Source organism: Medicago sativa, chromosome 1 (genome assembly GCF_051527215.1).
Source record: "Medicago sativa cultivar Bolivia chromosome 1, Bolivia_mono, whole genome shotgun sequence".
Lineage (NCBI taxonomy): Eukaryota > Viridiplantae > Streptophyta > Magnoliopsida > Fabales > Fabaceae > Medicago > Medicago sativa.
In genome coordinates this window covers 36,930,749-36,958,247 of record NC_140749.1, presented here as the reverse complement: position 1 = coordinate 36,958,247, position 27,499 = coordinate 36,930,749, and the positions used below count along the sequence as shown (strand labels likewise).

At 34.3% G+C, this 27,499-nt stretch overlaps 4 protein-coding genes across 17 annotated transcripts; 1 reads left to right on the top strand and 3 right to left on the bottom strand.

Annotated features, from left to right (window-relative positions):
* The first annotated feature begins 1,213 nt into the window (after window positions 1–1,213).
* LOC146954704 (WAT1-related protein At5g07050-like) lies at window positions 1,214–3,541 on the top strand. Its single transcript, XM_085717849.1, has 6 exons — window positions 1,214–1,769; window positions 1,866–1,928; window positions 2,025–2,382; window positions 2,715–2,876; window positions 2,976–3,127; window positions 3,268–3,541. Exons 1-6 carry the CDS (start codon window positions 1,564–1,566, stop codon window positions 3,398–3,400), a joined length of 1,074 nt encoding a protein of 357 aa, XP_085573975.1. The 5' UTR covers window positions 1,214–1,563; the 3' UTR covers window positions 3,401–3,541.
* Window positions 3,542–4,624: 1,083 nt separating this feature from the next.
* On the bottom strand, window positions 4,625–7,256 carry BZIP60 (basic region/leucine zipper motif 60). 2 transcript variants are annotated; one of them, XM_085717862.1, is made up of 4 exons: window positions 6,826–7,256; window positions 6,746–6,780; window positions 6,307–6,530; window positions 4,625–5,104 (listed from the first exon to the last, which is right to left on the bottom strand). In XM_085717862.1, exons 1-4 carry the CDS (start codon window positions 7,123–7,125, stop codon window positions 4,854–4,856), a joined length of 810 nt encoding a protein of 269 aa, XP_085573988.1. In that variant the 5' UTR covers window positions 7,126–7,256; the 3' UTR covers window positions 4,625–4,853. The 2 variants fall into 2 exon arrangements, with proteins under 2 accessions (XP_085573988.1, XP_085573982.1); XM_085717856.1 differs by having other exon boundaries at window positions 6,746–7,256.
* Window positions 7,257–8,459: 1,203 nt separating this feature from the next.
* Window positions 8,460–14,847, bottom strand: LOC146954702 (uncharacterized). 9 transcript variants are annotated; one of them, XR_015014597.1, is made up of 3 exons: window positions 13,003–14,800; window positions 10,775–10,943; window positions 8,460–8,967 (listed from the first exon to the last, which is right to left on the bottom strand). XR_015014597.1 is itself a non-coding variant. In XM_085717825.1 (2 exons), the coding sequence occupies exon 1, from the start codon at window positions 14,649–14,651 to the stop codon at window positions 13,011–13,013; it is 1,641 nt and encodes a 546-aa protein (XP_085573951.1). In that variant the 5' UTR covers window positions 14,652–14,803; the 3' UTR covers window positions 8,460–8,967; window positions 13,003–13,010. The 9 variants fall into 9 exon arrangements, 4 of the variants coding, with proteins under 4 accessions (XP_085573951.1, XP_085573933.1, XP_085573926.1 ...); XR_015014598.1 differs by having other exon boundaries at window positions 10,775–10,919; XR_015014600.1 differs by having other exon boundaries at window positions 8,460–8,878; window positions 10,775–10,919.
* Window positions 14,848–16,828: 1,981 nt separating this feature from the next.
* On the bottom strand, window positions 16,829–26,276 carry LOC146954701 (cleavage and polyadenylation specificity factor subunit 2-like). Of its 5 annotated transcripts, none has more exons than XM_085717769.1 (17): window positions 26,025–26,276; window positions 25,388–25,812; window positions 25,185–25,311; window positions 24,977–25,092; window positions 24,663–24,757; window positions 24,415–24,566; window positions 23,709–23,766; window positions 23,527–23,634; window positions 21,805–22,057; window positions 20,997–21,181; window positions 20,455–20,547; window positions 19,494–19,592; window positions 18,553–18,684; window positions 18,423–18,467; window positions 18,168–18,335; window positions 17,561–17,635; window positions 16,829–17,449 (listed from the first exon to the last, which is right to left on the bottom strand). In XM_085717769.1, exons 2-17 carry the CDS (start codon window positions 25,800–25,802, stop codon window positions 17,348–17,350), a joined length of 2,223 nt encoding a protein of 740 aa, XP_085573895.1. In that variant the 5' UTR covers window positions 25,803–25,812; window positions 26,025–26,276; the 3' UTR covers window positions 16,829–17,347. The 5 variants fall into 5 exon arrangements, with proteins under 5 accessions (XP_085573895.1, XP_085573903.1, XP_085573912.1 ...); XM_085717777.1 differs by having other exon boundaries at window positions 21,009–21,181; XM_085717786.1 differs by having other exon boundaries at window positions 24,663–24,730.
* Between the last annotated feature and the right edge of the window lie 1,223 nt (window positions 26,277–27,499).

The window sequence follows — 27,499 nt, the reverse complement described above, 5'->3', positions numbered from 1 at the left end:
TTTCAGTTTTGCTGATATATGACTTAAGTGACGCTGTGTGACTTAACTCACGCTACGTTACTTAAGTCACGCAGCAATTACAACGTGCGTTAGTTAAGTCACGCAGCGTGACTTAACTAACGCAGGGGCATTATAGTCTTTTCAGCTGGGCGCGAGCAAAATGTGCTGGGAGAAGAGCATAATTCGTATTTTCTTTTTAAAAGAACATACTAATTTTCTCTTTGGCTTATCTGCTACCCGGATAAACTGCAAAAATGCTGTAAAATAGCATTGACACACTGCATCCGAACATGAGCAACCTCGCCAAACAATAGCAGATTATCAGCGAACATAAGATGATACACAACCGGCCATGTCCAATAATATGACCTTCTAACTTTAACTCCATGAGATGGTTTTCTACTCCATACAATACACTAAGACTCCATTAATTTGATTTAAAAAAATAACCACGCAACCAGAATGAACATGCACATTTCTTTTATTATGCGTCTTTTCGTTTCTAGTTCTTTTCAGTTCCTTGGTACAAACCACCCCTTTCACAACCAAAGACAAAGAATGAGAATGGCTTTCTTCATTTAGAACCTTCATCTGGTTTTTCTTTAATTATAGTAAATCATACTTTATACTTTACGATGAACCCAATTAATCAAATCATCTCGAACTTTATAAGTCTTATATGTACAAAAGTATATCACACTCAGTATCAACATCATGCATAACGTTCAACAACGTCGGGTTCAACAATGTTCATATTAGAATCAACGGGAGGTTCAATGGTGATTTGAGTGTAGCAAGCTTTTAGGAATTGAACAATGGTGATTTGAGACCTAAATTTCGTAAAAACTAATTGAACTTTTGATGAAAGAGAAAGGTTGAGTGTAAAAGAAGAAATGTAGTTCCAGGACAAAGCGAACGGAAGTTATCCTGGTCGGTAAACAAATGTGAAAAAAAGTTTATTATAAATTTTTTAACTCTAACGACTTAAAGAAAATACTCATTAATCAATAATGTATAAAGTTCTTAAAAAAAAATAATGTATAAAGTTGAATATATAGCAGCTAAAAAAAAAAGAGAGAAACTGCAGTCATGAATGATTAATTCGACCGCAAAAATAAATTATTCAAGAAAATACTCATCAATCAGTGTTGTTATTATTTTAATAAAGTTAGGCAGGTCCCTATAAAAAATTTGAGTGAAGCTGCAATGACTGAGTGATTAATTCGACCAAAAATAAATTATTTTAGAAAATACTCTCATTAACCATGAATATTATATATCAAGTTGGACATGCCCTTTGTAAATAAAAAAAAAAAAAAAAAGAGGCAGACCTTTGATAAAGAAGAATTAATTAGTGGAACTGGCCATTTCGTGGCATAATAAGTATATTGATTCATGGTTCACGGATTCAATCATTCATTGAGTTATACTTGAATTGGTATAATAATATGTTATAATTCCTTAGGCTTTTGGTCCCTTCAAATTTGTTTAGGCGAACACTCTGTTATATATAAAAGTGAATATGGTGAACTTGTTGAGAGCTTGTAAATAAGCTCAACACTCATGGAGCAAAAAATATTTTCTTGTCTACTTGTATACAAAAAGTTCAAGCCACACTTAGTCATGGTATTTGGCCAGTTGGGCTATACCTTGTTATATTTTATCACTGAAGCTTCCTTTAACCATGGAATGAGTCCTTACGTGTATGTTACCTATCGCCATGTTGTAGCTGGGTTTGTGATGCTCCCTTTTGCATACTTTCTAGAGAAGTACGTACACACACATATATACATTTCATTATCTTCAAATGCATGCATCCGAGTTCTTAGTTTTTGTTTTGATGACGATTGTTGTTTCTCTTGTAGAAATGTAAGACCAAAGCTGACATTTTCTCTTTTTATGGAATTTTTTGTGCTTGCAGTGTTAGGGTAAGGACAAATAATAAAAAAATGACTGCTATTACACTGTAATATATATGTACGAATATGAAAACATAACTTGTATTGTATTAAATACAATTGCAGGGTCAGTTTGACACTGAATATGTACTTTGTAAGCTTCAAGTACACTTCTCCAACTTTTATTGCTTCCATGGTCAACTGCATAGCTTCCCTTACCTTCATTATTGCAGTGGCACTCAGGTTTGAGGTTCTTGATCTTAGAAATCCTCATGGTATATCAAAGGTCCTTGGTACCTTAATCTCCTTAGCCGGTGTTATGACCATGACACTATATAAAGGACCTATTATGAGCAATTTTTGGCGTCCTCTATTTACTATTCAACCAACAACTGCTTCTTCTGTCAATGAGAAGAGCCAGTTTAAGGGTTCACTTCTTATAGTTTTATGCTGTGTTACATGGTCTATGTGTTTCATTATGCAGGTCCTTATCTTAACTCATGATTAGTTTTTAGCCGGAAAATTCTAATAATTTTTTTTTCTTTCATTTTTTATTGTTTTGACCTTTTCCTAAGGATTCTTCATATAGCAAGTACCCTTCTTGTTCGATGGATCGAGATCTGACGATCCAAATTTCAAAACATATTTCGATTTCTTTAAATAAAAAAATACGAAGTTTAAAATCTAGATCGTCTAATCTTGATCCAACCATTACGGATGTGCTGAATGCTTGTCATTGCAGGCAATACTGGCACCAATTTTTGACGTTGGAAACCATTACAACTCTAATATCTTGGTTGTAAATTGGAAATTCAGGCATCAACTCTAAAAAGATACCCTGCTCAACTATCACTCACTACATGGATGTGCTTTATTGGAGCAGCACAATCAGCTATTTTCACAGTGATAGCAGAACATAATAACCCTTCAGCATGGATTATAGGGCTCAACATTGACTTGTGGGCCACAATATATGGGGTTAGTATACTAAATAATCAGCTCATAACAAGGACATGATTTTTGTAAAGAAAATACTGCAAAATCTAGAGTTCTGACTTTATCAATCATTGATGACAGGGAATTGTTGTGAGTGGTTTGTTGACGTACACTCAACTATGGTGCACCGAGAAAAAAGGACCAGTTTTTGTCACAATGTTTAACCCTCTTAGTACCATATTTGTGGCAATTCTGGCATATTCTGTCCTTGGTGAAAAACTTTATTTGGGCAGGTAACATGCAATGACTCATAGTTCTTTTCATAGTAATAAGAAAGCAATGAATTGGGGATACATCTAGTTTTACCATGAATAGTTTTTTTTTAGCATAATTAGTTATAATTCTGAAATTGGTTTTTTCATAAAATTTTCAGCATCATAGGTGCACTTATTGTCATCGTGGGAATGTACTTGTTACTGTGGGGGAAAGAAAGTGACAGAGAGGTTGATTTCAAGACCGAAGGTAAATTGCAGTGCTATAGTGAAGACTCAGAATGCAGAATATAGTCAGTAACTTTAGCTGCAAAGGTTGAAATGTACTACATCTAAGTGAGAGAATAGAATAAAATTTGTACACCAGGAGGATTTGTAGGTTATTCTGACTGTACATTTTGTGCAAAAACCATGGCTTCACAAAGTTCTATTTCACCACTTTTTACTTCTACAAGACAATTTTTCATAATATTGACCAACAAAAACTCCAGCAATGAAAACTAAATATTTGTATAGTTCATGTCATTAAATCAAAATTACTCACCAAGCAGTACAACCAGTAACATAAATAAATAATAATCAAAGATGAAGGAAAGGATAACAAGACAACTGATTATCATAATGTGCCATTCATAATTCATTACACACCACAAAGTATAGAAATAACATTAAGGGTGTGTTTGATTTGCTAAAAGATAAGGGACTAGACATGACAACTCCAGTTGTAACCCCAGTTGCACTGTGTTTGATTGTAAAACTATTCCAGAGATATGACAAATTGGGAGGCAAGGGACAGGACATACGCACCCTTAAGACATGTGTTGTATCTCGATTTGATACTAAATTATGATGAATTCTGATCTTTTCTTGTCATTTGGTTTATTATGACTTGAATCTTGAACTATTTTTAACTAAGAGAGGATTGAGGAGGAGGCAGTCTGTTCAAGACTTTTAGTAGCAGGTGATCCATTTCTCTCGTCTCCACTTCAATTACCCCCCTACCTAGTTAGAACTCCTTCTGAATCTATCATAATCAGTTCTAGTGGTTATGAAAACTTCGGAGTACAGCATGAGTTCTAGGTTCATGAGGGTTGTTTAATTGTGGTGTTTGCAGGGAAAAAAGTGAAACCTCATGTGCACGGGTGAGTACTGAGTGGACTATGGTAACAGAAGATAGTAATGGTGTGGTTTAATGTAGATTGGGAAGGTAGAAGTTAAATGTGACGGGTGTGTCACACTTGTCTTTGGTGTGACGAGTGAAGGATGGTGATCCTTCTCTTGGTGCTTCTGTTATATTCGATCTAAACGTAGGAGGTTGATGGTTGATAGTGCTTCATGGAAGAGATTTCATGGTTGTTAGAGGTGGAACTCTGGCTTATAGGTCGCTTTGGGTTTTTGAATGGTCTGGCTAGGATGTTCAGAGATATCATTACATAGAAAAATTATTCTTTCTAAGAATCAATCAATAATAAAAAAGCAATCGGTCTAAAATGCTACATAAAAAACAACTTCCATATATTTCAAATAGGAAGAACACATAGCATCAAAGAGCATAACATAGCAACTTATAATACATGCCAAAAGCATCCCAACATGTTTGGTTTACATATTTTTTTGTAACTAGGACTCTATCTAAGAGCTCAATAAAACAAAAACCAAAAAGTGAGAGAGAGAGGGAGCGAGAAAGAGAGAAAATGCAAAGAAAGAAGGAACAAATAGACATCTGAAAGGCCCCACTTCAAAAGTTTTATAACATGATAAAATCAAATTTCATCTTCGTTCTTGAAGCTTGGCATCTTCTACTCTTTACAAAAGATTGAGTCAGGAAATAATCAGAGATATTTTTACTGTTTGGCCCTTTTAGAGCCACCCTTCTTAGACCTTTGTGTTCCATGTTTTCTCTTGGAGGTAACACTGTTGTTAGCCACAGTGGAAGGGGTAGACTGAGTTGGCACATGATGCCCAGGAACCATAGCAGGGAACCCAACAGCAGGGATTCTGCAAAATGAATATGATCAATATTTGTAAATAAATGATGATCTAATTAACATGAACTCCATTAGAGCAACTTCATAAAACCCACTCTTCGAATGATGGCAACATTGGAATTGACATATCAAAATCACTTTCTATTCATTTAACATGCATAAAGGGAATCTACTTTTTCTCTGAGTTTTGGAATTTCCATGTTGTTTATGTTTTATGTATTTTGCATAAGTACACAAATCTGGATTACAGCAAAAGGAGGTACACCTTTGGACCAAAAAAAAAAAGGCTACAGGAGGTAGACTTTCACTCTGACAAAGACCAACAAGTGGTTGTGATTGTTATTATTATACATACAACCCACACAATTTTTTTCCATTTAGACGCAAAAACCTAAACAGCAGTGGTATGTATCAATCCCAGATAACATAGCATAGTTGCTGACCTCAAAAACACTATAGCGGGATGACCAGTACATACATAAACTCACTAATTATGGTGACTGACCAGTGAGAAGGTGAAATATTATAGCCTGAATGAGACAGCATGAGAAGCCCGAACACTGTCATGGTGTTTTTCATAATTGAAAAATTCCTAAGATACTCCAAAATCTAAGGTTTTCTGTTTCATGGGATTTTTTATTGTCAAAATTTTTTCATTTGAATTTCAGATCTCATCTCGTGCGGCACTTTAGAGGCCGCAACATGAGCTATATTGGCCGCTCTAGCAGCAGCTGCACTACAGCTTGTTTGTAGCAGCCAAGGGCCACTCCGCTACACCACTATTCATAACACTGTTAAACATAAAATACATTCACACAGTACTTTGTGTTCTACAAAACCCAATAAAAAACCTAAAGACGTCTTTAACATCGGATCTACATAACAGCAAGAAGAAAACATGGCATAAATATATCTACAGTAGTCATTAGAGATTAAGGTTACAATTTGGGAAACTATGATAAGTCCAATATATGAAATTGAAACTATATAGCATTACCAAAAGGTCCATCCATTCAAGAAAGTAAGCAAAAAAAAAATTGTTAGGCCAAACAACCAAAGAATGCAATAATGAAACAAAATCATTCGTGCAAGGTCACTGTAATCCTTCATATGGTTATACTTTTAGAAGTTAAACTACAATACCTAGAATAAAATGATAATGACAATAAAAAAAGAAGCAAAGCAAATCTGATTTGCAATCACAAGCCTTACCCAACAAGAGCACAGCAGACTCCTGCATGGTCATGGGAGCACCAAAGCCACCACGCGATTGCAAACAAAGCCGCAAAGCATGGTTCTCAGCATAGCAGCACTGAAGCAAATGCTCCAGTCTTCTGCATTCCCCTTCAAAATACCTACTCTTCGTCTCAAGATTTTTCACGTACATCTTCTTCCTCTCTCTTGACTTCACAGCAGCATCCCTGTTCCTCATCTGCCTGAAAATCAGATACCAAAACACTTCTCATTAGAACCATAATCATCCCATAAGACCCCATCAAATTCGGTAACCTCGAATACAAATTACAAATTACTCCAGCAGGTTGGAAAAAAAAAAAACAAATCATGATTCTTATAGACTAATTAATACTTATGTGTCTTAATTACAGAATATGATCAACATTGACAATTCTTATAAATTATTTTGTTTTACCTAATTTGCTTTTTTGAAACGGGTTCAGGAGGAACCTCTTGAGGAGTTACTGGATCAACCCTGCCTTCATCAGAAGGAACCTCTTGAGGAGTTACTGGATCAACTCTGGCTTCATCAGAAGGAACGAAACCTTGATCATCCGATTGAGGGATTGGGTCGAGGAGAATATCTTCGAGAAACTTATGATAGTCGGAATCCGATGATGACGACGCAATTCCCTCGGCATCAGACATGAGAAGATTCTCAATCTCTGAGAGAGGCGAGGGAGTGTCTGCGACGGAAACAGAAGGATTGATATCCTCATCCTCCTGCAAAAAATCGGCGACTTCGTATTCTGCGAAGAGAGATTCGAAATCGATTTGGGGTTCTAAATCGTCCATGGTACCCAGAAATTACGAAGAAGATGATGATGAATGATTTGAATGGAATTAGTGAAGGTGATGCATATAAAAAAAGAAAAAAAAAAGTGAGAGCGGTTATGAACAGTGGCGTTGATTGTGTTGTCTTAGTGATTAAGGAAAAGTAAAATAAATAAATATAAAAAAGGAAAAGTAATAAAAACTGTAAACTGAGGAGGAAGGAACCGCGTAGAATAATTCCAGTTTGGAACAGTTTTATGTATACCGTCACTCGACCAATCAGAATGCATTAATCTTACACGTGGCCTCTCTATCTCAACCGAGACAATCCTTCTGTTTTTACTAGTAGTCTGTTTTTTTTTTTTTCACATCCGGGTTTGCTATATACTATCTGATTTATTAAATGCGAACAATACGATAATTATGAAGAAAAAAAATAATAATGTTTAATTGCATTTTATACCCTCCAAGTTTTCAAATTGTGCGGTTTTGACACCCTAAGTTTAAAATGTGCGATTTCAGTCTCCCAAATTTACCCTCTTTCTAATTTTGTAGTTCTTATTCAATTTTGTGCTTAGCTGGGTTATTTTAATGATTAAATTATACCTAAATTAAAACATTTTAAAATATAGAATATATATATATATATATATATGTGTTTTAACTAATTTTATTAAACATTTCAAAATATAGAATATATACATTTTAAATTAATCCTTCTATAATTTTATTAAAATATAGAATATATATGTTCTAACTAATGTTACTGTCCACTCCACAAGTAGCAGCCACTAAACTCTTTAAACTTGTGTAAATTCTATCATGTGAACATTTTTGTGATAACAAATAGAATGCAGCTTCCTATCCCCCAGACTCCTTTTTTCCTATTTTTTCCTCATTTGTGTAGTGTTATGATCTAGATTCCTACTATATACCCAAATGAAAAGAATATCTTCTGTTTCTCTTCCCTGACTCTTCAATTCCTGCTGCGTACTTGGTTCCTATAGTTTTACCCTGTTTATAAACATTTATACCGAGGTCCTTAGATATTACGTCCATACCTTTACAAACAGAGAACATATGTATGGGAAGGAGGAATTATATGATTATGATGACCATTAGCTAATGACGTTTAGTACTCAAAATGCTAAAAAGAAATAGGAATATAAACTCTGTTTTTGTGGATGCTTCGTCTTTACAGGTCCTGAATTTTTTTATTGAAAGAACATGATATGATCATAGAACATCGTGAGCAGATATTATCATTAACTGATATGAAAAACTCTGTCAAAAACACAGCAAAAGAAAGAACATGATATGATGACCATTTTAAGATAAACTGCAACTTAACAATGTTAACCAAAATAGTCATCCTTAAACAGATAATTAGGCATATTTAACACATCACTGTAATCCATAAATTGTTTAAATTGATTACTTGCAAAACTGAGGACACTTACATGACTCTCCCGCTGATCAGTTTCCCACCCACCAACAACTTTTACACACATCACATTTGGACAAACTCAAATACATTTCCAGAAAACTTCTATCATACACAATAGAAATTGTAAAAATCAAACATATAAACAAACAAAGAACTAGTCCTATTCCTACGCCAGCGACTGGCCAGCAGCCACAGCACGCCACCTACTCCTTCAATGTTCTCATTCAATAAAAGTAGCATTATGGACCTATCACCTATCCCAGCATGTCCATGCTGCAACAAGCCCTGGTATACTCACTTTCAGTTCCTATTCGGCTCTCCACCAATCTGCATTATTACAGCATTATTTCAAACCCATTGTACCAAAACTGTTGCCTCTACTCTAATACATCATCAAGCTCCTAGTAAACTCAGCACTGAAACAGGAAAAAAAAAAAAAAAGTTTCGATGAGATGAGACAACAGGAACTGGTCTGTCAGCATGTAAATCAACAATAATAGGTATTAAAATATAGTGGCCTGCTGACTTTTTTCCAAACATACTATATAATAAAGATTGATCTGAATGTAATCCAATGCGGAACACATCGAGAATTTTTTATTAAAAAAAATACAGATTATGTTTTGAAAGACGATACTAATGTAATGGATCAAGTGTGTATAGTGCTTTGATACTTCAAAGACTAAAACTTTTGAAGTCCAAAGAATTACATTTCAGAACTACACCTTAAGTAATTTTTTCATTTTTTTGATAAATTGAGCCTGCAAAATCAAGCTTCAACAATTTATTAAAAGAGCCAATAAAAGAAAAACAGAAACAAAGTTGGGGGGACCAAACCATAACCCGGCAAAGGAAAAAGAAAAAAGGTTTGGAGGACCAAACCAATACAGAAACAATGCCCAACAGAAGAGGACCAGTAGTCCACCTGCAAAATGAACAACAAATCCTAGGGGGAACAAAACGATCAGAACAACAAAAAGGGCAAAAACCAACAAGCAATGAACTACCAAGTGAGTCTCTAAAAAGAACCAAACAGCTCTTTTAGAGCCTAGTCTACTGTCACAGAGATGATGAAGCTTCTGCCTTGAAAATAAGTTGAACCAAAATGTCCCAAAAATGAGAACAGCAACTTGGTTTTGCCAACAGCAGTAACCTTTCAACCATTTGAGAGATAGGGACAGCACAAAGGACTATATAACTCTAACCCCAGGCACACTCTAACCAAACTAAAAGAGGCAGATACAAACCATATTGCTGAAACAGAATCCATAGGAGATGATCCAAAACTGCAAAACTATACTCTATGCTTCACAAAATTCAGAAGAGATGCAAAATACTATAGACTGCTACAAACTCAACTCCCATCAGAACTTTTTAATATGTGAAAAGGGAGTTATATCCAACACAAAGAGGTCTCAGGTTTGGACAATTGGCAATGACCTTCAGAGTGAAGTTTGTTGCATGCATAAAAAACTGGATTGTTGCACTTCATATCCTCCGCTAAAGTTCCAGTATAATAGGATAGTGCTCAAATAAACCAGAATAAACATCAATTGATATCTGCCTTTGGGCCACCCTTTTTGGAACGGGTTTGAACACCATTGCTTGGCGCTTTTGACTTATGCTTCCTATTTTGTTTTTTCTTCCTTGTGACACAAAAAGAGTGTATAAGCTATCCTCATCAGTATTTCCTTCTAGGTTCTGATCATGCTCAGCCGTCATATCATGCTCTTCATCCACCAAATCTCTCCCAATGAGTTTTTAAAATGCTGACACCCTTCATCCTAGCTAGGCTAGAAGGTGTTATGTCTGCATTTTTATCACTAATTGAAGGTTGGGAATCAGGAATAACAATGTGTGCAACATTTTCGACTGAGCATGTAGACACATTTTGAACTTCAAGGCAAGTCTCCAAGTTAGCAACCTTATCATTAACTTCCACAGCAAGTGGCTCTGAACCAAACACGTAGAGGAGAGGGAGTTATATAACAACTGATAGATGCTTCTATATGATGCCTTTGGAACTCTTAAGACGAGGCAATTTATGCACTTGAACTTCAGAAACAGTTTCTAATTTAATACAAAAGTCAAAATAGCATGCAAAGTGACTAATCTAATACAAAGGCCAGATAATAATAGAATAGGAATAGGAACTCTTTTCTTCCATAAAAGTGAACACAATAATTTCTACTTCAGAATAATTTGGATATTCACTCAATGTACCTTGAACTATTACAAAGAATAACTTGACAAAGGACATGAAATGCTTCTTCGACATGCAAAGCAAATATAGTCATAGCAGAGTATAAGCCTTTTCATTTATTAGTTGTTTCTTTTCTTTAAAGCTCAAGATCTTCAAACATACTACCTGCAAGTGATACACATGAATGTTCTGGTGGATTTTTCCAAAACCACAGCAAGATAGGTAGCAGAATCAGCTATCCAAATTACAAGTAGAAGATAAAATAACTATACTCACAACTACAGGTAAAATACGAATTAAAATGTTCACCATCATTAATCACAATTGCTGTAACACGCATAATGTGGTCTAACTCAAGTTAAGCTTCTTTCATAGGAATCAAATGCAGGCATAGACAAAGTTAAATGGAAAATTTTCATGTCTTATGATTTCCCAAGCAGTTATATCACAGAATTAGAAACTCTCTAAATAAGCGGAATATGATTGTGATAAAGATTATCATGTTTCATTGATAGAACGATATAGATAAAGAATATAATATTCGCCCTTCCTAAACACAGAATATAGTTACTCACATGCTAAGCCATTCTGAAAGTTTGCAATCTACATGTTATTATTTTGATGTTACAAGCGGTGATACTCTAGAGTCTTATGAGATACCTAGTAGAGGAAATCTTCTTCAAAGGCTTTATGTCAGATTGAAAACTGAAAGAAACTATCACATACTGGTAAGCTATGTCACAAAAAAGAGGAACGGTAGGAATAGTTATCCAAACATCAAAACAAAGTGAAAGAGACAGCAAATCGTCAAAATCTAGTTTTAAGGATGCAAATTGCTTCACAAGATAATGTACACTAGCTAGATAATTGATTATTATACTATAGTGTGAGTCTACTCTTGCCAACTCCCAAATTACCAATCATCTACAACTTGAAAATATAAACTAATTCCCAAAGGTATATATTTCGTAGTGGAATTCTTTTTCGAACTCAACGCCTTAGTCATTAACAGATCATAAAAGAGATCATTCAACATAATGTGAACTGTCAAACTCATTCTTTCAGGACATGCAATTTGTTGCATTATCTAGCCTCCAAAGGTAAATTATCGAGACAAATTGCATTAGTTTTAGAGCACATGATTCAGTCAAGTAGTTACTTATGCTAGTTGATGACAAATCTGACATAAATAACTAGTTATTTGGGCTGGAACATAATAATAATCAATCTTATACAAACAAGTGTTTATTCAGTTTAAGCTTCATGTTTATTCCTCTCTTGACTCTCATGTAATGAAATTATTATAATCTTACTAGAGTTGAAATCCTACTATATAATTATAATTATTAAAGTATAATGTCAAAGAACATATCAGTAAAATTCTAGAACAAAAAAGCAGAATCAAATATAGATAACTTAGGTCACTTGTACATAGTTTAGATTATTTATTTTATGAAATTAAGCATATGAATTATGATTTACAAGAATTCCACAACCACCAAAATCTCCAATCTGTAAAACATGATTAGAAAGCATAACATGATTTTGGATTTCCTCATAAAAATCAGTAACAAATAGTTATAGCAATCTACATATTCAAGCAGTTGAAGAAACTGAAAACAACCAGTATGAAATGATCTAATATTCCCAATATGTAAAGATGAGTAAATCTAAAAACACCAAGGACTGCTTTTGCAAATTGTCCCTTCAATCATGGAGGCAGTTTTTTGTGATTAAAATCCCATCGTCGTGCCAAGGTTCACCGACCCAGCTCCATTCACCAACTAACTAAAGTACCACAACAACAAAACCACTAAAAGGGCTTAAATTATACTGCCCCCCTTTCATTTTGGCATTGAGCCATCCTATAAACAACAGTTCTGCTAAATGAAATTTCTTATAAAGATAAACTCATTATCCTTGTAATCAACACAATCCAATCATGATATAAAAGAAATTATTACATACCACAAAAAACATGACACTTTTACATGGGTCATTATCATAAATTAAAATCATGAAATACGGGTTTCCACAAGTAACTCATAATCAACAAAAACCAGGAAAATATCTTGCAATAACTTTAAAGATGTTTTAAAAAGAATCACAGGAACCCTCTAGACATTAATTTTTATTAAATAAATCATCTCTTATAAATTGTTTTTGAATAGTAGTCCACATTCACATACATTTGCTCCAAATAAAATAGGGAACCATGATGATATAAAGCACAAAGCGTATCACTTACGTTTACATTTATAATAGACCTCTGGCAATCATTTCACGGAGAAGTTTTTCAGCCTTATCATTCACACCTTTTCCAAAGAGAGCACGAATAATTATTTCATAAGTTATAGCATCAGGAATGCAACCTTTGGCTTCCATTTTTGACAGCAAGGTCAATGCTTCATCAAACAAACTTTCTTTACAAAGCCCATTGATCATAACATTATATGTTACAACGTCTACATTGTAGCTTTTAATCAAAAGATCCCGGAAAATCTTTTGCGCATCATCAAGTCTTCCATCTTTGCAAAGTCCATCAATAAGTATATTGTATGTAAAGATATCTGCTTGAATACCTTGATCTTTCATTTTGCTTAGTAATGCTATTGCCTCGTCGGTTTGATGACTTTTACATAAAGCATCTAATAAAGAATTATAAGTTATTACATCGGGTGGCAGACCTCTATCAAGCATCTCATCAAAAAGCTTCCAAGCAGAAATTAATCTCCCCGATTTGCATAAACCATCAATAAGAGAACTATAAGTTATTACATCAAGCGTCATATTTTTGGAATGCATTTCTTCAAAGAGACTTACCGCTTCATCCAACATTTTCATCTTACATAATCCATTAATCATGATAGTATAACTCTGAATATTATGAGTCACTCCCCTTTGCGTCATAGAGTTGAACATATCTTTGGCCTTGTTCACTTCATTAACTAGGCAATACCCATCCATCAAAACATTATAAGTAACAATACTAGGTTCAACACCTTCTTTCATCATCACCGCAATCAAACATTCAGCTTCTTTGACCTTTCCTTCCTTGAACAAAGCATCAACCAATGTATTAAATGTATAAACATCCGGATTGATGTTTTTCGATACCATTTCATTTAACAACACAAACGCTTCTTTCAATCGACCGACCATACAAAACCCATGTATTAGACTTGTGTAAGTGAGAACATCAGGAGAAATCCTCTTACTAACCATTTCAGAATATAAATCAAAAGCATCATTTACACGTTTATCTTTACAAAGATTATCAATAATTATACTATACATCACCACATCAGGTCTGAAAAGCAGCTGTCTCTCAACGCGTCTTAGCAATTGAAAGGCAGCTTGGGTTTGTCCCACTTTGCATAACCCATTGATCAACGTCCCGTAACTAACTTTGCTTAGCTGGAATCCTTGGGAAACCAATTTGTCATGAAAGTGTAGAGCTTCCTTAACGTCGTTGTTAAGGCATAGACCTTTGATAAGTGTATTGAAGATAATGACATCGGGATGGCAACCCATCTTGAGAATTTTACCGAAAAGAGAGAAGGCGAACTTCATTTGACGGAGGTGGGAATAGCAATTGATCAAGATGCTTAAAGTGATAATGGATGGCTGAATTCTTTGAAATTCCATTTGTCTGAAAAGAGAAATGACAGTGGAGGAGTGCTTCTTATCTATCTTGACAAGAGAAGTTAATATTTGGTTGAATTCGATAATGGATGGGGTAGGACGCATTCGGAGCATGTGGTTGAAGGAGGAAACAGCATCATCAACATTCAGAGGTGTTGATTGAGAGTGGAAGTGAGATAAGGTTGAGGTGAGAGAAGGAAAATAAGGTTTTGAAATTGAAAGAACCCTAGATCGAAAGAGTGAAAACAACATTGTAAGGCGGCGGAGGCGGCGGCGGTGGACGAAAATCTTATGATGATGGTGGCTGGGTTTTGTTTTGAAGAGGAAGAAGAAGAAAATGGTTGGAGCTTTTGAGATTTCTCTCTCACGTGTTGTTTCTTTTTCTTTTGTCTTTTTTTCAAAAAAAAAATAAAAAGGGTGTGCCACATTGGGGATTAAAACCCCCAAATGTGCCAGACACATGCTCCAGAGTTTACACTTCCCAACACATGCCTCACGATTCACAAAATCTTTTTTTTTTTTGTTGACAAATTCACAAAATCTTTATAACACATTATATCAAGAGAAGAAATAATAAGGGTCATGTTAACTTGTGCCCTAAGGGCACAAGTTAAGAAACTAAAAATGGAATTAAAAAGTAACTTTTGTATTGAAAAGACAAAATTTTAAACTTTTAATATATTGAATGCACAATTTTCAAGAAAAAGTTTCTATGTTTATGTTCTAAACTTGTGCCTCAAGGGCACAAGTTAACATTTCCCAAATAATAATTAAGCTTTTATTTTTGTTCTTACAAAATTATGTGTGTTAAAATTGAATTTTATTTTTGATATTAATATTTTAACATTTTATTAGTATATTAGAACATACTACGAACTGAAATAGCGTACTGACTATGTATACCCCTCACATATCTAAAAATTTAAAAGTTGCGTACCGCCTACCCGAACCCGCACCGCATACCGAAACGAATTCGAATTATGTGACTATGGTTTTTTTATTTTTCTGTCTTTGTGACACAAAAATAGTGTATAAGACCATCCACAACAGAGCACCTCAAATTGAGTGTTTAAATGGGTCATCTAGGTCCCTATCATTAATTTTACAGTTATACTTAATAAGCACCAATTTTCTCCAACCCAGCACCTCAAAAGAAATTATTAAATAGGTCCCATAAATAATTCTATATCATTACATTTCAACACAATTTATATAATTTATTAAGATTTATTAAATAGGTCCCGCGAAAAATGAAGAGAGAGAGAGGGTGGTTCCATAGTCACCCTTCTCCATAGGCACCCATATATTTTACTTCACATTGGGGGTTCCTATTGAATGTGATAGGTTAAGCACCCACCATTGTGGATGGTCTAAGCTATCCACTAAGCTAAAAAAAGTCAATGGTGGTCTAAGCACACACCATTGACTTTATCTCATTTGTCTTGGAACTTTCAATCTATTAAACAATGTGAACAAGATACTTTGTGAGTAATAGATTGAATTGAGAAATGCAAACAAACAATCAGATTTCCTTCTTTTTAGTGATTTATAGAAAAAGTTGAAACTTTGAATTCTTACATTTTTTCTATCTATGCAACATCTCTCTTGCCCAGTTTTGATTATCATAGGTTGCAAGAGTTGAGCTCGACAGATTTGAAAAAGATTGAGGTAAGTACAAGCTTGAAAATAATCATTGAATTGTAAATAATTGGTTTAAGAAGTGGTAATTTGTTACAACCTCCTCAATGATGTCATTTTGTTCGCAATCAAATATTCTGCTGCTAATGTTTGTTATAATTATTATGCTATTATTTATTGTGATCAATCATGCTTGGTAGATTCATAGTCCCTTATCCATCGAAGATCATTTTATGTTCGTTTTCACTTGGTACTGTTATGATTTGATCAAAGATATTCAATCAACTCTCTTTTGTTTTTAATTTGTTGTTTGCATAAGATAGTCTATATCTTGAGTTTTAAAATAAAGTAGATTGCTTTAGGAATTGAGCCCTCTTTTTTCTTTTCTTTTGTGTATTATTTGATTCTGATTTTTAATCAATATGGTTCATTTCTCTTGGATTGCTTGTGGTTTTAAAATACTATTCTCTCACTCACACACAATCAATTGATTAATATTGTTCGACATGAATGGCAATTTGGTGCAGATACGGATGAGCTTTTGATATATGTGTTACGAAAGACAGTGTGTAGTTGAGAATGATGTTAAGCTTTCAAACAATGCATTGAAGAGTGACCGTGAATATTCTCTTGATGTCTCGATTTACAAATCTTCTTGATGATGATGATGTGTAAAGCTACATTTAACGTTCTAAAAGCACCTGTTAATGTTTGTGTAAAAATTAAGAATACCAATACTAATAGAATAAAGAAGGGTGATGCTATATATCACGACTAGAATATCCCACGAATTTCACGAATGCTCTTTTTCTTTCTAAAATAACATTAAAGAAAAGGAACCACCATCGGATTGTCATAGTGATTCAGTAAACAATAAGTTCTTAATATAGCTAAAGGTCCAAATTATCAAAGGATGAAAAGAAACGATCTCCACACAGATTTGTTTATCTATCCAATTCAATGTTAGTGTCTAAACACTGCATATACTAGAGATGAAAAGTAATGGCACAGATAAATAGGAACATATTAAATTCTTTTTCTACAAATACAAATAGAGCAAACACACTTGAAACCCCAGTTGATATGATGGTTGATGTAAATTTGAGGTAGAAACTGAGAATAATGTAGTGTGATTTCTTCATTTAAAACTTCGAAAATGGACAACAGCTCCTGTGAATCTTGTTAGAATGGCTACAGAATTAACCATGTTTACAAGCATCTACATAGTACTTTGCATTCTGCCTTTTTTGGAAAACAGGGTAGGGAAGGTAAGAAGTTAACGGTTAGCCTATGCACTTGTACAACCATATCTAAAGCAAGTAAAACTGCGAGTAGAGATAATCTCGAATTTTATAGTAATCTTCACATAGAGGACCTTCAATAATAATTTGCTGAGTACCAGAACCAGCACCCTGTTTAAAATATCTTTATCAGAAAACTGAATATATAGCCGCAGCTGTATTCGAAAAGTCGTTTTCCAAAGAAAATATAAAATTTAACAAATGTTCAGAAGAAGCATTTACCTTCTGAGTTGCATCCCCAACCTTCCGAACAGTTACATATTCACCACAACGTAAAGCCCTGCCAGCAAATTCCACCTACAAAAGTTATCATGTTATGACACATTTTTTTATAGGCTTAATTACAGTCATATTTTTACTCACTCACGGAATCGGTCCCCCATTTTAAAATCACAGTTTTGGTCCCTTTTTTAGATTTTTTAAATTAAAAATGGTGATACTGAAATTGAAGTTTTAAGGGGGTTTTCTGGTCATTTTTAATGGTTGATAATTTGACATCATTGGGTTGCATGATACATCATTTAAAACATGTCACATCCACAATTCTGAGTTGAAAAATATGAAAAAGGGACCAAAACCGCGTGATTTTAAATTGGGGCGATCAATTCCATGGATGAGTAAAAATACGGGGACTAAAACTTTAATTAAGTATTTTTTATAAAGTAGAAAATGTTCAGATTTAATTGAGTCAAGTTTCAGTTTCAGAACGCATGGTAACTCGCATTTTCAATGGCAGAGAAATGAAATGGAAATCGCTCCATTTAGGAATAAAGAATCAGTGCAAGAAGGAATTAGTAAACTAGTACTAAATCTATAAATGCAGAATTACCGGAACACCCTTGGTGGAGAGGAACTGCTTGAAATCTGCCAATTTCAAATCACCAACAAGAACAGATTTATGCGGATGAGGCGCTCCGGAAACGGGGAGATGCGAAAGCATGTCATTTTCTGTCTTCCCTGCTTCAGCATCAACCCAAGCAATTTCATATTCTCCCAGCTGCAATTGAATTTATGTTTATTATTCAACACGATAACTGGCAGACAATTTGTATAAAATGAATCAGTTCAGACATATGTTATATACCTTTTTGAAGAGTACACTACTCATTAACTTCTCAGATAATTGAACCTATAACCAGAAAAGCATAACATGATTAATTTTGACATGTTGGACAGCTTTTTCAGCAAATGTACAAAAGTTTATGTCATTGCACCTTATAAGCACATAAATCAGAGGTAACATCAATAGTCTCTTCAATTTGGGGAGCGTAAACGTGAGGACAGACATTCTTTAGACAGTGCTGCTTCAAATGGTCTGTAGCTTCAGCCGATCCATGCACCAAAACCTTCAGGACAATAGTGAGATTCATCATCATGCATGATATAAAAATAACAAAAGCAAATGATACAATGATAAACATGACAAATAGATGCTTAGAGTGCAGTTGCCAATCCCAAAATTGCTATAGCAAGATGGCTGCTGTGCCGAAGAATATAAATTATTTGTACAAAACATTTTATAAATGAGAAAATAAAAATATTTCTCAAAATTAAAGACTAGTACACAATTAATAGGAATGTGAACATAAAATAGCTATATAACACACAGCCATAGATATCAATAGTGTGCATTTCAATAGAATTTAATACTTTAAGTAGGCATCTTAGATTTTACATATTTTCAAATTCCAGTGCCTTTATAAATAAAAAGTTATAACCCTAGTTAGCTAAAATCCTAATTTGTTGCCCCTACTGAAAATTGCAGCCAGAAGGTCAAAGTATTCTTTGCTTAAAATATTGCATCAGTGTTGTCAAATAGTGGCTATAGGGTAGTGAATTTTACCAAACTGCTATTGTTCTGGGATATGCGATTTAGTACAAAGTGTTGACAAACAGTGGCTATAGTAGCGCTAATAGCACTATAGGGTAGAGGAGGAATTTTAACAGAGCACTATTTTCGACAATCCGCAGTTGACAACACTTTTTCACATCAATTAAAAATTAAAATCGATTATTTTCAATATCATATGGTTTTTAATGGTGGAAATATATGGCAACCTATGAGTTCTGATCTATCCTCCAAATACAAGTACGTTATAGAAGATTTATGATGTGCCCTGTTGATTGTATTGAAAAAGACCAAAAAGATACATACCAGTTTTAGGGGAGCAACATGGGAGAGAATGTTCTTAATTGATCTTCCATCTGAACGACCTTCAAAATCCATGTAAACCAATGAACATCTGACTTGGACCTAGACAACAACAAAATCAACACCATCATAAGTAGTTCGTCCCATTTAAGATTCATACAAGTAGAGTAATAAATGCAGAAGGTATTACAAATACAAGAAATGCAAGTGTAAATCCACAATCAAAACAAGCTTCCTTGCCCATAATAGTACTTATTGTCTAATGTGTTTTGCAGTCTGAAATGTATATGTATCTTAGAATCTGGGTTGAACCTAACCCTACAAACCTGGCTTATAAGGTGACGGATGTCTCCCACTTATAAACACATTATCAAGTCATATCTCTCTAGTGTGGGACTCTCAACACCCCCTCACACCCATGACTGGACATCTAGAGTGTGACCCGAGTGGCCCAGTGGATCTAGGATAGACATTAATACCATCTTAGAATTTGGATTGGTCGAACTCAACCCTAATGCACACGACAAAGCTTAGAATTTTAATAAATCATGAATGTGGTTTCAACTCTGTAACCTATTGCATCGATGTTCCGCCTAATATATTGAATTTAAGGGATAAAATAAGATAAAAAATGCCTGTAAGATAAACTTCCATCGGAGACTATAATCTATCTAACTAAGGAGCAAATAAGTAGTTTGGGAAAGAAAATCAGTTGCAGGACTATACAGATGTTAGAAAAAACAAACATAATATCTTTTGTAAAATATCAAAGACGGAGACTTTTAATATTTGCAAAATAATAAATTTGGTGACAAAGCCAAAAACGGAAAAGGCGATTCAACTTCATTCATCTAATCGATATATGAATATAGCAGTAATAAATTCCAACACAATTACATAAAATTACCAATCACAAGAACATGGAACATAAAGATTTAAGAAAAAGATAGTGAGTGAAGCTTACAGTCCTTTCATCAGATATAACTTTTGATGGCTTTGTATCAAATATCAAACTTGCAGCACTTTCATCTAGTTTTCCATTTAAATCACCACCTACCTAATAGAAAAAATAGGAAAATGATAAACAAGTATTATTTTTCATAACAGGGTTGGAGTGCAATTACCAGCAAACATTTCTAATCACCAATAAGAAAACTTAGATCACAGCAAATATTTTTTTCATGGATAGAAGACAAATGTCTAACATTCCACATTTAAGTCATGGGGAAATAGTTAAAGACTAGCTTTTCCATAAGCCGAACGTATCATATCTTATCATTTATAACGTTTCCTACTCCTTTTCAATCCAATGATGGCATTAACCTTTATCAATGTAAAAAATTATAATAACCGTTATAAGCTTTTCCTTTATAATGTGGTCTACAATAAACTAGTAACTCAGAACGGAAACATGTGATATGAACACTAATGCCATTTTGAACAGGAATAGATATTTCTAATGAAACTGGGATGTCACGAGGTTGATATTTTATAGCGGAAACTTACATTATTTGCTACCTGGTCCATGTCTTCCTCCTTAATTACATAATCATCTGGATTTATGACTTCACCAAAATCATCCCATTCTGTTATATTCTCATAACAGGGAAACATTGGGGCAACACTAGATGAAGGGGGAACAAATCCATCAATGAATACATCCCGGTATCCTCCATTTTTAGGAACAGCCACTGCAAGTGCAAATTAAACTACTTAAGGGGTCGAAAGAAACATCGTAAAAAAAAAAAATACAAAATATATTCGAAGATGCATTATATTACACACACACATGATATAGCTATTTTAAGGTAGATGTAACATGATTATATCATACAAATTGCATTGTAATATTACATCAGCAGGTTCAGAAAACAGTGATAAAAGTGTCAGAAATGTTAGCTCCAAAATTGATTTATATTATATGGCTATTAAATGTAGCTTATTTAATAGATTTCAGTGGTTGTTTTGTAACTGAAGGGAATGGATGAAGTTATTTATTCTTTTGTTTTAACACTCTGTGTAGCACTTTCCAAGACTCAAAACTAGTTAAAGATAAATAGATTCAGCTAATAATAGTAGAAAAAAGTATACAGGACCCAAAATGGCATAGTTAAATAAAACAATTAAATAAAACAAAAAAGAAAATTAATATGATATGAGGAAACACAAGTGGATAATTCTAAATACCTAAGTGAATGCATTTAACATAAAAACAACACCAAATTTGTCATGATTTGTAGTGAAAGGAAGGAAAAAAAAAAAAAAAGGAAACACTTCTAATCATTAGCTCCAAAATAATTAATACAATACATACCTTCTGGTGATGGTTGACTATTGCCAGTATCAATGATCATTGGATCGATAGCATTATTATCAGCCCCTTGAGATGCTTTAAATTCTTCCTCTTTCACAAGACTTGCTTTTAAAGCTTCTTCTTTCTTTATTCGGTTTTGCTCTTCCTCGTAGGCAATTAGCTCTTCACCAACCAAAGGAACTCGCTTCGACACAGTGACTTTGACAGCTTTTGGAGGTGGATCAGCTTGAAGCATACGAGCTAGTGTGCCAAACTATGCATTGTATACATAAGGATCAATTGAAACATAAGATTAACAAATATATAGTATTTAAAGAAATGATTTAATTGAAATGAACAATTTATTACTGTCGTTAATCATACTCGTTGGTCACTAAAAATATTTAACTTTAATCATATCTACCTTAAAAATTACTCCCACCGTTTCAAAATGAGTGTCGTTTTAGGCGTTTATACACATATTAAGAAATGCAATGATTAAAAGAAAGAGAATGGTTATTTTACCAAATTATCCTTATTAACTATTGGTTAGTTTTAAAAGTAATACTTTGGAAGTATTGTGCAAAGTATTAATTGGAGGGTACAATTGAAAAGAAAAAGTTATTATTGCATTGGAAACTGAAAGTGACATTCATTTTGAAACAAATTTTTTTGGCTAAAGCGACACTCATTTTGAAACGGAGGGAGTATAAAAAAGGATGATTTGCGTATACTAGATAGTGTATCAAAATGTGGGGCCTAACTCATCCTTACAAAACCGGTTTTGTAAGGATGAATTAGGCCCCGGATTTCAACATGGTATCATAGCCTATCCAAGATCTACCGTTGTCGGGATTCCGCGTTGCCACGCTCCATGCCCATTGGGTCTGAGCATGAGTGGGTGTGTTGGAAATCCAGCCCCGAGCGTGAGGGCGTGTGTTGGTAATCCCACCTTAAAATTCAAAACATAGATAATAAAAGGAAAACTAAATGGTACGAGGGACGTGATGACGAAAAGCAACGAATTCAAGTTAGCCATTGGATTAAATTTTCGAAAAGATTGTTCCTTAGATTTAGATAAGAGAATTGTTGGGAGTATATCATGTTATATCTACCTTATTGTTAGTATGTTATGTTAGTAGCCAGAGTTTTTTTTCTTTTCGCAAACTCGGTATCCAGCCTAAGGACCGACTAACCCGAGGGATCCAATCACACCGTCCACGTGCGGGGGTACCCATTTAAAGCCAGAGCATAGCTCTATATGGACTTAGCCCACTAAAATTGGCACCACGGGGAATCGAATGTGAGACCTTGAGAGGAGCACACTCCAAGATCCCAAGCCAACACCACAACGCCAACCCAAATGGGTTGTTAGTAGCCAGAGTTTGAACTCTAGAACTGCTTCTCAAACTCTTTCAGTTGATCCAACTCAACCACTTGAGCCACACATTGGGGATGAATGCACAGGAGTTAGTTGTTTATTGAGTTGCCTAATCTCCACTCTCAAGCGCTCTTGCTTCACTTTCCTTTAGGTTCCCTTGACCAAGAGTAGGAGTTTTCCAATGAAGTTCTATCACAAGAATACTAAAACACAATACATCATCAATGTTTTTATTCTAAAGAACTCTTGCTTCACCTTCCTTTAGGTTCCCTTGACCAAGAGTAGGAGTTTTCCAAAGAAGTTCTATCACAAGAATACTAAAACACAATACATCAGAAATGATTTTATTCTAAAGAGTATACCTGGCCTCTTTCAGTAAAAAGCACAAGATTTTTGACATCGTTCCCCCACTCAACAAATATATCATGTGAAAAACCTGCTTCCAAACTTGCCATGGATGCTAGAACAACCTATACAAGATATGTGTATCAGAATCAGTAAGGAAGCAGGCTTCATAAAATATTAGCATAAGAAATCATTCAACCTTTGGACCGTCAGGAGCATTGTCGAGGTCAGCCTTGCTAACCAAAAGTGTGATATTCCTGCAGGTAGGCATTACAGTCTATTTTAAACACAAGATAAATGCAGAAACTAAAATAAAAGGAGATTAACTTTTGAGCTAATGGAGGTGCATTGCCGGTGTAAATTAGTTTTACACCAACATCCAAAGACAATTCATCATATTGCCACATAAACCGATTTTTCAACAACATCTTAAAAATAACTAAAATATTTCTTCTTGGAAATTGGTGTAAAACTAGTTTACACTGAACGTGCATATCTCCCTCTCTCTTAAATATTTGTTTAATACATACACCCTCCAGTCACAAATATAAGCAAAAATTCACTTTTTAGGTTCATTCAATAAATGATGTATTTGGACTATTAAATAGTCCACATACATCATTTATTGAATAAACCTAAAAAGTGAATTTTTGCTTATATTTGTGACCGGAGGGTGTATATAGGAAAGATCCTCAAAGTGTGCGTGACAACCTGTAGGTTATTAAAACTCATCTTTCACCCATGACTGAACAAAATTTTCTATTTTAAAATATCACAAGAAACTCATTACTTTTAGGTTTGAAATTTTAAACAATAAAAAGGCATGGTAGCATCCCCAAGAACAAAAATGCAATTGACATATAATTATCTTGCTCCCAATATAAATCAAGGAAGACACAACTTACTTCAGAAGAAATATATTTTCACGAGTTTGTTCAAAGGACTTCGCTATGGAATCACTCATCCACTCAAGGAAACTTTTCACGTAATCAATAGTGCTGGATGCAACATATGTAAGAAAGTATATAGGATAGTTCAAGTTTTCATCTGCCCAATACTGCAAACAGCAAGATCTGATGTCAACACATGCATGTACATTTAGGAATAAACTGAGAAAGAGAGAATAAAAGTGTAATTCTTTTCTTGTACTGACCGATTCCAGCATCAGAATAAGTTCCAATATTCGTCCAGCAGTGTCAACAGGTAGTAACACATTGCCACCTGCCCTTAGAGTCTTCTTTAAGATATCTAAATAATCAACAAGATATATGATCAGAAAAAACCAAGTATATAGTCTAGACAGTTTTCTCATTTCGTGATGAAGACTTTTTAATGCTTGCATGCCTTGTCTTTGAATATCCCAGGCGAAAAAATATTTCAGTTTTCTCTTAATAGCAAAACAAAAAATGAAAAATTCAGCTTATTTGTGTCAAAGTGTAGCAATTATAAGATTTAAATGTTAGTTACCTCCAAATTCTTTGTCCTTTTGACGTCTGTAAGGCTGATTATTCAAAGCATTATAAGCATCGGTTATTAGAACAGCCGGCCGAACAAAAGAACCTAGAACAGTTCCGTTCAAATGCCTAGTGAAAATAAGATTGATAAGTAGCTTACTTTCTTGTCGTTAAGAATATACGCGATAAATTTTGGAGAAGTAAAAAAATCAATAATTTACCTTTCTTTCCTATGATTGAAATCAACAGCATATATGACATCCTCACCATCCTTTGTAATTTTCCATATCGTACCTCCCAAAAGATGTCCAGCAGTATGTGGTGCAATCACGATTCCCTCTCCCTTTCCTAATATTGGTTAAAATGAATGTCATTGATGGTAACAAACACATAATAAATTGAGGAAGGTGTTATGTTACCTTACCTGAGAGATGATGATTCTGAGAGTATGTTAGCCTTGTTACAGTTTGGAAAGCAGAATCAATGTCATCTAGAGTGAAGAGATCAAAGTCGGACACTTGCTTTCTGGAGAGGAAGTGGTCATACATAGTGAGAAGTCCCAATCTATAAACAGGCTCAGTTGAATAAACAGGAGCAGAAAGTCCAAGATGCTTAATGGCATATGGTAAAGCGCCAAGGTGAAGTGTATCAGGATGTGAAAGTAAAACAGCATCTATAGTTGATGCTACCCTGGAAAGGGGTTGAAGGAGTGAAGGGTCGAAGTGGTCGTTCCAACCACAGTCGATTAGGATGTTGAAAGAATCAATGGAAACCAAATAAGAGAGAGGGTTTTCATTGTAAACTCCACAAAGTGGTGTTACTTGCACCGATGTTCCCATCTGCCTTCTTCTGTATGTCAAAAAGGAAAATGCATTCAGACAGTTGAACAAACAACTGATATACATAAATGCGAGTCGGATTCATTCAGACATTTGAACAAACAACTGATATCCAATCCAATTACATGAAACAAAAGCATCAATTTGGTCATAACAAAATTTCATTTCCAATTCCCAATTTTGAAAACCTAAAACAAGAAATTGGAAAATCAATTGGCTTACCTTAGAGTGAATAATGACTACTGAACTGTGACTTGTGGTGACACACACTGGTTGTGTGTGTGTGTGTGAGAGAGAGAGAGAGAGAGAGAGAGAGAGAGAGAGTGAGAAGAAGAGAGAATGATGATGATGATGTGAAAATTGGGACGAGAATGAAGTGTATTGGAAAATCACGATTCAAGGTGGTGATGACTGATGGTGTAACTCTCCACCATGTTTGGTAGAACACGTTGAGTTGGGATGATAAAAGTGTTTAAGCAATGCAGCGGCTCTCTTACTACGCCCAAAAATTAATGACCCACCCGTAAAGAAACGGGTACCCAATATCCATAAATCCAAATTTTCATTCAAAATATTTAATGTACTATTAGGTCTTCCTCAAACTTCAGCTGATGTTCAATAGAAGTTGTTGAGATCATTAGCCTTTGAGAACAGTTACACTTTGTTTCGTTGTGAAGAGAAGTTGTGAAGAGAGAAATAGGTGAGAGAGCATAAGAGAAGAGAGAAATAAGTGAGAAATAGAGTAGATTTGATGGATTGTTTGTTAGGAGAGAAAGATAGAAGAAATAGAGAAGAAAGAAGTGTTAATTACTTTTGAAAGTACTAAAATGCCCCAAATTAAAAATTATTTTTTTTAAGGAAAAAATTATTTTTTTCATAAATCCAAATTAAAATCCTTCGATCAACATATACTAATTTATTTATGTATGTGAATTTATTTATTAAACTACAAACTAATAATTTTTTTTTAATTTGATTAGATTAATTATTTTTAGTTTTTTTGACAAGGTTTAAATAATTTAGTTCTGGTAAAAAAATAGTTAACTAAATCAACTCATAAATTCATTTCCAATGTTGGTCTATCTACTAAACTATCACTTGCTTTTCCAGTAATATAGAAACACTTCATACACAGTGCCGAGAGATTATAGAAGGAACAACAAGATTAAATAGGAACAAGGGTAAAAAATTGGATATAATATTTCAATACAAGGGTAAAAAAGGAACAACAAGGGTAAAAGCCTTCTCTCCCCACTTTCTTCTCTATCGTGAGGAGACATAAAAAGGTGGTGGGTCCCACACTTTTTTAATCTCTCTTCCATTTTTTTAATCTCTCTTCCATGTTTCTCTTCATTCCAAACAAGAGAAAGTTGGTCTCTCTTCTCTCTTTCTCTCTTCTCTCTTTCTCTCTTCCTTATTTCTCTTCAACCAAACAGACGGTTAATGATGGATTGATTGTCATTTCTAGCTATAGTCTACATGCTTCTCGATGAAAGACCTTTCTTATAGTTCTTGAAAATGTTTACTTTATATCTATAATCCTTTGTGTGGAAAAACACATTTTGATTTGCTTTACACCATTGTATGTTTCAAATAGGTTTAATAGCAATTTTTCCCCCTATATTTTAACAAGTTACGATTTTGACCCCCTAACAAAATAAAATACAAAACCGCTCTCTAAGTATTGCCCATTTTGC